General features: G+C 29.5%; 1 protein-coding gene across 1 annotated transcript in view; it reads right to left on the bottom strand.

Moving 5' to 3' along the window:
• LOC109600243 (atrial natriuretic peptide receptor 2-like) overlaps nucleotides 1-12,094 on the bottom strand; it is a 65,844-nt gene continuing 53,750 nt past the window's right edge. Inside the window, 3 exon segments of the mRNA XM_049961688.1 lie at nucleotides 1-2,810; nucleotides 6,359-6,724; nucleotides 7,814-8,144. Coding sequence (XP_049817645.1) covers nucleotides 2,595-2,810; nucleotides 6,359-6,724; nucleotides 7,814-8,144 — 913 coding nt within the window. The 3' untranslated portion in view covers nucleotides 1-2,594.

The following is a 12,094-nucleotide window of genomic DNA, read 5'->3' as shown; positions in this document are numbered from 1 at the left end:
TTTGTTGTATACACATCACATATATTGAACTTATATATTAAATATACATTTTGTAAGGATTTTAGCAGATAAGTTATGTATACATTTATAACAATAAATTATAAATAAAATAAAGGGACTAGATGATTTAGTTTTATATACAGGGTGAGATAAGAAAAATAATAAATATACAATATTTATCAAATTCAACGATATCACATCAGTTGTACAATCAGAAAAATCCAAAACATACGAATACAAATAATTTTGTCCGAAATAAAGTAACCTAATTAATTGTCTGAGATTTATCCCATTTGATATTCGTGATGTTTTTGATTTTCTTTCACATATAGCTCTAACAGTAATAATCTCTCAGAATATAACAACTTGTCCAACATCCATTATATCCTCTTAGGGGCAAACAATTTATGGAACAATTGTTAATTTAGCAAAATAATATTTATGGCTTAATATTTACAGTGCTTCTTCGCTTAACTGTTTTATACAGGATGACACAAAATAGTTTATTCGATGAAACAAATCACCCTGCATAAATGAAAACAGGAAAATTTACATCCCAAAGTACATTTAGTGTTTATACTTTGAGTGGTGTTAAACGGGTTTGTCTCCCTGTATAAGAACTATAATATTTTGAGGTGGAATACATATATAATATTATTTCACAATCATAAGAAAGCATACTCTATAAAAGCAAGGAACGATAGTATTTTTTAACAAAATTAATACTGTTGGAAAGTGGTATGGTCCGCATGCTGGTCAGGTTAGATAGAATTACAGTAGATGTTCCGACGTCAATTTTGGTTGCAAAGAGAAAAAATTGAAATCAACATTATATTCCTTAGTATCCCGTTTTTTTTTTTTAATCTAAAAACCAATTCGTTCCTTAAACCAAAATCGACAGGAACATCTACGAATCACATATTTTGCGTATTAAAATAAATCGACCCCTTTAAACAGGTACTCGTTCACAGACCGATTTATTTCAATACAAAGAAAAAAGGGAAGCCAATAGACTATTGCTAACAACATATACTCTCGTCTATTAATTTAAGACACACAGAACAGAGGAATCGGGTGTACATAGATGGAGTTAGTCAAGCTACAGGATCACGTCCAACTATCCAAATAATTACGTACCAATCCGATGGATTTTGCTTGAGCACAGACGGGGATCGGTTCAACGTGATCCTGTATATCTGGCAAATTTTAATACAGAATGCCACATGAATGTTTTTTACTCATACCTTTTTATTTTGACCTCAGGCTAAAATGGGGATTTTCATATTCAGCGATGGACAATTAAATTTGTCAGGTGAGTTTGTGGTGGTATAACTGTGTTAAGAAACGTTATTTGATGCAATTTTGAGTCACTAGACATTTTGGGCTTATATTAATTGTTTAAACTGTTCAGTAGTTATCAGGAATAATATATATTATTAACTTATTCCTTAAATTCTTTAAAACAGCAGGTCAAATTTTCAAGAATATTACTGTAAATTTGTTTGTTATAGCATCCAAAATTAGAAAATTGAATAGTCCACGTCAAGATTTTAATAATTATCTTAACATCACTAAAATTTCAATAATTGATTTAAAAATTTGGACTAATGAAGCTTAATTATTATGTCATATTATATTTCTGAGATTACTAGTATAGTTTATTGATGTTATATTAATTTCCATAACGTTGGACAATATTTTATTTATATTTTATAGGTAAAATGTTCCTTGTTTAAAATCTAATTTTTTCTAGTTGACTTTGAATCTAGTTTCAAGTCAGGTTTCAGTATTAAAAGAAACTACTTGTGCCTTTGTTTATAAGACTGAGATACTTTCAGTACTAAAACTATACTAAGAAGTAATTTATTATATTTTCTTTAGTGTACAGTAATAATACGAGTTAATCTTCGAAATGTATCGATCGGATCTGATCACATCCTCATTGTTCAAATCCCCTGTTTATCATTGATTAAGCGTCACAATTCAATTATTGAAGCCCTGATGTTGCATAATGAACTAATTTATTAAACATAAGTAATGTAGTGTCGATATTAATTTTGTTGTTGGTGTTCTTTAAACCATTACAGTGTGAAAATTCTACTTTAAAAATATGTCCTTCCATACCACTGTGGTTACCTTAGATATGTACGACGTGAACAATTTCTAAACAGTTATACCAGGACAAACCGAAGCCGAAAAAGTTTGAAACTGCGTCCGGTGGCAATTCGTTGAAATCACCTCCGGAGCTACCGCTAGTAAAAGACTACTCCATGTATAAAAGTCAGTCTAAACGCATCATGATAGTTGTTCCCGCCAAAAAACTTTTTTTTTTTTGATTGATTAAAATTTGATAATCCAGTTTATTGTCTTAATGGGGAAAAGTAGGGGTGATCGCCTTATGAAAATCCTTTCACAAAATCATTCGCGCGTCTCCTCATCGAAACGACAAAATTAATTTCATTGGCACATCTGTACATGAGGATCTCATTAAATTATAATTATCCATTGTTTTTTCTAAAAGGTTTTTGGTTATTCACATCAATTTGCCAAGCGACGGACCTGGGGTCCAGTCATAGAAGTCACATTTAAGATATTCAAGAGTCGGATGTAACGGACAGCAGGGGAACATCGGCGTCGTCTATGGTTTGGAATGTGATGGGTTTAGCTGTCTTACCGTGCTCCTTCTTGGTGGTGGGAATCGGGGTGGTTGGCAGCTTCCTCTGGCGAGGCTGCTGCAAGGTCTGCGACGGAGTCGCCGTTGCTGACGGCGTCTCGCCGTTCAACCAGTAGGTAACCATTTTACCTTTGCCCTGAAACAAAGTAAGGCAACCATTAACGACACAAATTAGACATGTGAATTGTCGTGTACAAACATTTCTAATCTGTTCTGTTCGTTAATTACGTCGACGTTGTTTTATATTGTAAAGCATTGTTTTGCATTACTGCGGGACGGGAGGATAAAACAAAAGGAAGCTGATGTGGTTTCCTGCTCAGATAGTAATCTCGTCGTGACGATTGGATTTGCATAAAAGTGAATGAGGGGATTTTATGACCCAGATATTTATTAAAATTAACCCAATTTTTTGAGTTGGAGCTTAGGTTTAATTCCTCTAACGAAGGGATTAGCTATATTTAATAAAGTGGAATGAGAAAAGGGGATGAAGGTTAGTTTTTATGAAAGGAATTGTATAAAGAAGTAAATTTATGTTCAAATGTTAGGGATATTATTGTACATATAGGCAGTGATTATTTTATTAATTTTTATGGAATTTGAGATAAGAGAATAAAGAAAAAAACATTTTCGAAGGAAATTAAAGTAATCATTAAATTTGAAATATCTCAAAAATGACTGTGGTAATCAAAATTAAGCAAGGGTACCTTTTTTCTCTTATAAAACATATTCAGTGGCGAAGAGAGTGGGAAAAAGTGAAAAATCCGGGGGTTTCTTCCCACTCCGCTCCTGTAATAATTTAGAAAAGTTTATTACATTGAATTGCAGGTATGTATTTTAGGATAACGGGTACTAAATTTAAACATGATTGGACCAAAGGTTTAGGAAATAGGAGAAAAAAACAATTTTTGAAATTTAAATTTAAGGGATGTATTTTCCTCAAAAGAAACTTTAGGTTATAAATTTATTTAGATTTTCTTTATTGTTGAATGTAAATGTTTCATGATTAAGTATTATGTAATAGCAAGATGTTAATAAAAATAAGATATCTGGTCAAAATTTGGGTCCAACATTGAAAAAACCTAAATAATTTTCCCTTCTGAAATTTCTCCTGAAAAAATACAGTGGTGGAAAAAAGTATGGAATATTTATTTACTTGTCACAAATGTTACTCAATGTTTTCCCCAATCTATTGCAAATCTAAACAAATCTAATTTACTGCAAGATCAGTTCATTAATCACAATGATCTTTATTTTCACAGGTTTTTACTTTTTTTAACAATCAATTTGGTCTTCAAAAAGTATTGAATATTATATTAATATTCATAAAAAATTATCAATAACTCAAATATTTCTGTTTTTCTTTGATAGCAGTGTTTTTTTAATTTAACAACATATATGAAATATCCCAGGGGATAAAAAACAATTTTTAAAAATATTCCATACTTTTTTCCACCACTGTACATTTTGTATTTATTATCCCAAAATATGTATCTACAATACAGTGTATTATTTTTCACGAAATTTACTTTTAATTAAAAAACTTCAACATCCCTAAATTTTGAAATGAGTTTATATATTTAAATTACTAAATGCAGTTTGTGTCATTTAGTTATTTATTATCACATACTGCTGGAAATATAGATAGTAATGATGAATAGACTATAGGTTTTTCTTTGTTTCACAACAGACTAACAAATGGCCCTTTGCATGATTAACAGACAGACGATGAAAAATCGAATGTTAAATATGACCGAAAGCCATAAATTTAGATTCAAAACTTTTTAGAGCTAAGTAAGCATTTACATAAACGAGATACAATTTGAAAATTGAAACGAAAATAAATATTAAATGTCCCCTTTAATTTAATAATCCAAACTTTCATGTAATTGCTGCCTCCAACAATTTTTAAAAATATTCCATACTTTTTTCCAAATGTATTTGGTATTTATTATCCCCAAATATGTATCTACAATACAGTGTAATATTTTTCACTAAATTTACACAAATTTAGAATCAGAACATATTAGAGTTAAATGAGCATTTACATAAACGGGATATAATTTAAAAATTGAAACAAAAATATATATTAAATGTCCCCTTTAATTAAATAATCCACACTTTCATGAAATTGCTGCCCCCAACAACTTTTAAAAATATTCCATACTTTTTTCCACCACTGTACATTTGGTATTTATTATCCCAAAATATGTATCTACAATACAATGTAATATTTTTCACGAAATTTACATTTACTTAAAAAAACTCCAATATCCCTAAATTTTGAAATGAGTTTATATATTTAAATTATTAAATGCAGTTTCTGTCATTTGGTTATTTGTTATCACATACTGCTGGAAATATAGATAGTAATGATGAATAGAGTATAGGTTTTTCTTTGTTTCACAACAGACTAACAAATGGCACTCTGCATGATTAACAGACAGACGAGGAAAAATCGAATCTTGAATATGACCGAAAGCCATAAATTCAGATTCAAAACTTTTTAGAGTTAAGTAAGCATTTACATAAACGAGATACAATTTGAAAATTGAAACGAAAATAAATACTAAATGTCCCCTTAATTAAATAATCCACACATTCATGTAATTGCTGCACCAACAATTTTTAAAAATATTCCATACTTTTTTCCACCACTATACATTTGGTATTTATTATCCCAAAATATGTATCTACAATATAATGTAATATTTTTCACGAAATTTACATTTAATTAAAAAACTCCAGTATCCCTAAATTTTGAAATGAGTTTATATATTTAAATTATTAATTGCAGTTTGTGTCATTTGGTTATTTGTTATCACATACTGCTGGAAATATAGATAGTAATGATGAATAGACTATAGATTTTTCTTTGTTTCACAACAGACTAACAAATGGCACTTTGCATGATTAACAGACAGACGAGGAAAAATCGAATGTTGAATATGACCGAAAACCATAAATTTAGAATCAGAACATATTAGAGTTAAATGAGCATTTACATAAACGGGATATAATTTAAAAATTGAAACAAAAATATATATTAAATGTCCCCTTTAATTAAATAATCCACACTTTAATGAAATTGCTGCCCCCAACAACTTTTAAAAATATTCTATATTTTTTTCCACCACTGTACATTTGGTATTTATTATCCCAAAATATGTATCTACAATATAATGTAATATTTTTCACGAAATTTACATTTAATTAAAAAACTCCAATATCCCTAAATTTTGAAATGAGTTTATATATTTAAATTATTAAATGCAGTTTGTGTCATTTGGTTATTTGTTATCACATACTGCTGGAAATATAGATAGTAATGATGAATAGACTATAGGTTTTTCTTTGTTTCACAACAGACTAACAAATGGCACTTTGCATGATTAACAGACAGACGAGGAAAAATCGAATGTTGAATATGACCGAAAGCCATAAATTTAGATTCAAAACTTTTTAGATTTAAGTAAGCATTTACATAAACGGGATACAATTTGAAAATTGAAACGAAAATAAATACTAAATGTTCCCTTTAATTAAATAATCCAAACTTTCATGTAATTGCTGCCCCAAACAAGATCCAACATCTACAAATTGCCTTGATAAGCCCGATGTAACTAAAGCAATAAATCGTATCCCGCGACAACCCGCATCCATTTCATCTTTACCAATTTTCCTTACCTTCATCTCAACCTCACCCCTGCGCTCGATGTCGAAGGTGCCGAACGAGTCCAACACCTTCTTGGTCACCGGACTGACGTGTATCTTGAGCGGCAAACCGTTCGACTCCATCCTCGACGCCGTGTTCACGGTATCCCCGAAGAGGCAATACCTGGGCATCTTGAGGCCGACGACGCCGGCGACGCACGGTCCCGTGTGTATGCCTATTCGAAGCTGCAGCGGCTCGTTGGGGCGATGCCGTATCTTGAATTGCTTCACCGCGTTCAACAGTGCCAGCGACATCCTCGCTATCTCGCGGGCGTGCCGATTCTCGTTCCTCAACGGCAGCCCCGACACCACCATGTAGGCGTCGCCGATTGTCTCCACCTGAAACAATGGAACGGCAACCGTTCAATGGCTGAAACTCGACAGACCTTAAAAGTTTTTGTCGTTCCGGGCACAAAGAAGCAAGAATTATAAAGTCGTTCGTTCAACTGTTACCGAGAGCTGCAACATTTTATGCTAATTAAACTTGATGCCGTATTGTTACAACTGTACACTCCTCTGTAATTATTCCACCTTTAAACTTTACCTAAGATTTGATTACACACTTGGATTGTGTTCCAACTACGCAAATCTCCTTTATTCCAGGACATATTCTGTTTACATAATATTTTTCCTTGTTAATTAATAGAAACAAAAATCCAGATGCTGGTGTTTAATTTGGGCATCGTAAACTACGATATTTTATGGATTATTCACGACAAGTTCAATAATCCCCGCTTGCTTACAAAATTCAATTCCATTATATAAATTAATTGCACACAATAAATAAGTTATTGAGCTTTTATGTTCGTACATAAAAATTTTAAACTCAATTATTAGAGAGCTTTTCGTCCATACGAAGCTCGTAACTTCAAGTTGCTGCTTAATCCTTCGGTAAGTATAAGTTAAACACAAGATGCAGTTCCATTTTAAGCAGATTTCGTTCAACATTTATTTTATTATCCTCGACGATTAAATGCGATAATAAATTGACACACCCTTGAATAAGCGACATATTAATTAAGTTTCCGTTATTTTTTTATCACTTGAGTATTTTATACAGTCATAGGTTTTAAGTATTCAGGACGTGTTCGTGTCTGAACTGAATGGAAAGCAGGAGATAAAAAAATAATAAATCCAGATTCATCCAAGGAATATATATTAGATATAAATCATTCCATCAACCTGGAAATGATTATTTCGTGGTCAAAACTTCTGTAAATTACAAAGTACGTGTGTGCTTGAATAATTAAACAGAACACAAGTTTGTGATAGTTCCATTCGTAAACTGAATTATTAAATCGTTTTTGGATTACGAATAACCGTACAGAAACTTAGTTGTGGAATAATAACCGTGATTAATATCGACGGTGCGGACTTAAAATGGCTGAAGGTTATCGACAAGGTCATAATGGCGGCCACAAAACTTACTTTGTAAACGTCGAAGTGTTCGATGATGGAGTCGAAGCAGGTGTAGAGATCGTTGAGTAGATCGACCACCTGTAACGGGGTGCTTTCCGCCGACAGGGCGGTGAAACCGACGATGTCGCTGAAGTAGATGGTCACCTGGTCGAAGGACTCGGCGACGACTGCTTCGCCTAATATCAGCTGTTGGGCGATAGTTCTGGGCAAAAGTTGATAGAGGAGTTCCTCGCACTTGCGTTTTTCTTCCAAAAAGTCGGCCGTCCTCTCCTCGACCAGGCTCTCCAAGTTGTTGGCGTACTGTTCCATGCGTTGGAGCAAGCTGTCCATTACGTTGCCACTGTAACAAAATTAGAAACGTTTTTAAAGAAGTCGGTTTATAATTGAATACAGTAGTTATTATACGTGTATTTTAGACACAAATTATCTCCGGATGAGTGGGGCAGAGCAAAAAAGAAATTTCAATCAAACTGGCTGTACTACAGAAAGACTAAGGAGAGGTAGACCAACGAAACTGTCGCAATTGAGAGCCAGAAGGGACCCTGCAGAGTCTTCCTCGCTACTACCTGGTCAGCTAGGAGGTACAGGAACTGTTCCAGATGAGGTGTTCCACGAAATCGTCGAAAAGTTCAAGAATTTTACTCATTTGAAGAGAGTTTCATAATGGTATTGGGAAGAACTTGTTGTAATGGTTGTACAGAATTATATAAAATAACCATTAAATATGAGTTGTTGATTATTATGCATAAAACTTGTATATTTAATCCTAAAATTAAGTTTTGTTGGCCTGTAAAACCAAAGACATACATGCACCTGCATACCAAATTTGTTATAACAAAGTAAAGACATTTCATTTCTGGAGATTAAGTTTAGAATGGAAACTATGCAATTCTCCGGGGTATACGTGGCAAACTTTGTAGAATTGTTAGAATATCCCTTGGAAAATTTATAACAATGTACTTCCGGAATGATAAATTAATTTGCGTTTGTTTCATTTTCTAATAACGATTTGAACTATGGTATATGTTGGTTTAATAATATCCGATTTATCAAAAAGGATTTGTCATTAATTAACAATATATTTGATTACTTTCTCACATTAAACAATAAGCAATTAATTATTTTATAAACAACAAAAAAATTTATATTGATTTAGAATTAAATTTGGAGATTTTAAATATTTTTAACACTATTAGAAGTAACAATAATTATTAATAAAACTAAAAATAGAAAAATAATATTAACTATTTCTTTATTTTGTTTACATGTTTAACCTCTGAATTGATTTATGTTACTATGTACAACCCGCATATTAAATTTGTTATAACAAAGTGCAGACACCTCTATCTAGAGATTAAATTTACAATGGAAACTATGCACGCCTCCAAAGTAAACATGGTGAAACTTAGTGTAATTGTTAGAATATGCTGTGGAAAATTTATGCAATATATTTCCGGAACGATAAATTAATCTGTATTGTTTTGTTTTACAATAACAATTTTTTTAATTTTAATAAAATCTAGTTCATCAAATGGGATTTATCAAAAATGAAAAGTATATTGATTTATAAGAGAAACAACAAACATTTTTATTTAATTGAAATATAATGTATTAATCAAATTAAAAAACTCGAATTTTAAATTTATTTATTTTATTTATATTTATTTTATTAAAATTGTTTTAATATTGATTTACAACTATTTGAAAGTAATTGGTGTTGAATATTAAAATAAGGTTTTTTACTAATAAATTAATAAAATGTAATTACAAGTAAATATGACGATAATTATAGGTTAATGATTTTAATAGCACTTTATTAATTATGCACAAATTAATTGAGTTTAGAAAAAATTAAATGATAAGTGATCGTCATATTTTGCTTTAATGGGTTGTCTTTTTTACTATGAATGAAACAAAAAAAAATATTGTCTATTTTTTAGTTCGTTTACATTACATTTAATCTTTGAAGTTACTGTGTTCTAACAACATATTAAATTTATTATAATAAAGTACAGACACATATTTTTGGAGATTCAATTTACAGTAGAAACTATGTAAGTAAATTGGTGAAATTTTGTATGTAGTAGAATTGTTAGAATATTTTAATTTTTATAAATATTTCGGGAATGATAAAATATTTGCATTGTTTTATTGTTAACAAGAATTTGAATTATATTAATAATATTTGTTTTATCAATTAAAATTAGGAATCAAAAATATATTTATATATTATTTTAACACTATTAAACAATTTTTAATATTTGAAAATTTTGGGATTGTTTCATATTAATTAATTTGATTGATTTTCAATATGGAAAAATTAATATATTAAAAATCTAAGAAAATATTGTCAATTAAACAGAAAAAATAATTGTTTAGATTTAAATTTTGTTTTAATTTTGACATGGATTTTGAATTTCAATATTAAATAATTAATGATTAAAATAAGTCAAAATTAGGAAACAATTTTATTTCAATTGTAGTAATATGAAAAAAAATGTAAAAAAATATTGTTAAGGCGAAAAGAAAAATAATTGTTAAGAATTAAAATTTGGTTTAATTTTGACTGAAAATTTATTTAAGTAATTGAATTGGAATATTAAAAAGTTAATGATTAAAATGAGTTTAAATTAAGAAACAATTTTATTTCAATTACAGTAATATTTATTAAAGATGTAAAAAAAATTTTAAGGTGAACAGAAAAATAATTGTTAAAATTTAAAATTTGTTTTAATTTTGATTTGAAACTTATTTAAGTGATTGAATTTCAATATTAAAAAATTAATGATTAAAGTGAATTTAAATTAGGAATTTTATTTCAACTATAATAAAATTTATTAAAGATCTAAAAAATATTGTTAAGGTAAACAGACAAATAATTGTTAAGATTTAAAATTTGTTTTAATTTTGACTTGAAACATATTTAAGTGAATGAATTTCAATATTAAAAAATTAATTTAATTAAGTAAAAATTAAGAAGCAAATTTATTTCAGTTATAGGAAAATTTAAATTTTAAAACTTGTTTTAAGGATGGGAAACCATTTTATTTATTTTATTCACTAGTCTGCTACTTTGTATTTTAATAAAGGCTTTTGTAAGCCAGACAATTGAGTTATGACCTTACTGTGTGTGTGTGTTCTTTTTAATAAAAAAAGTTTACGAGAGCATTCCGAATGCAGTGAATTGCATTCGATTTTAACAAGTTCGCAATAAAATAATTCCGACTTTCAGTTTGGACCATTTTTAAATATTCAACCGATCTTTCGAATGAATATGCATAAAAGCTGCTTATCTTAATTAAATTTTAATTAGCGACTAAAAATTTAATATCGTTTGTGAAACGTCTATTCAAATTATAAAATGCTATAGTCCACACAAAACGTTAAGAATAAAATAGCAAAATCAACTCGGAAAAAGCAAAAAAAAAAAAAATACTTAAATGTGGCTCAGTTATGAAAGTTACTCCACAAATTTAATTATTAATCCTATTAAATTCAGCAAGTCAAACAAACTTGAATATGGGGATGTATTTTTTAAGCAGCGAAGTTTAATTAAGATTCACAGGTACCAAAGGAAAAAAATTTATTTAAACTGCGAAACAAAATGAGATTAATTTTTTGAGGGCCCCCGAAAGGAGCAAGTGAGTCTTAATCACAAGTTTAAACAATGTTGGACACCAAATGAAAACGGAATAAGTTTAATTAAAAATTAAAAATTAAACACACATGTATCACTTTTTTTTTGAAAAATTCAACCAACTGTTTTGTTTGGTTTAATTAAAAACAAGGCGAGGCTATTTAATTAAAATTTAAAATAAAATCGGTATTTAAGCATTGCAACGTAGATTTCAATTTAGACGTAACTACCATCAGGTTAATTGTAATGTAGTTTTTTTTTTTAATTGAAACAGAAAATACGTATCTTTTGTTCAACCAACTATGTACTGAAATATTTTGCATTAATTAATGTGATAATTAAATTGCATTAACAAGCTTGTTACGAAATAATTCCAACTTCTGGCATTTGAATTATGTTTAGTATTTCCTTTTGTAGACCTTACAATGAGTACATATTAAAAAAAAAATTTACGATTCCCTATCTTTTTTCCTTTGTAATGTTATATAATAATGTTACTAATGGTCGGATTGACGATAAAATATTTTTAACAATGCATTTTCAGACCAACGAAAATATCCAAACAGTACAAATTAGGGTGTTTGATTTTCCAATCACAATTGGTTCGAGTCAATTTCTCGTGATTCATTTATTTGGAATTGAAAATATATTGC

This window comes from Aethina tumida, chromosome 1 (genome assembly GCF_024364675.1).
Source record: "Aethina tumida isolate Nest 87 chromosome 1, icAetTumi1.1, whole genome shotgun sequence".
In the NCBI taxonomy this organism is placed as follows: Eukaryota; Metazoa; Arthropoda; class Insecta; order Coleoptera; family Nitidulidae; genus Aethina; species Aethina tumida.
Note: the sequence above shows the minus strand (reverse complement) of the source record. Positions and strands in the feature narration are given on the sequence as shown.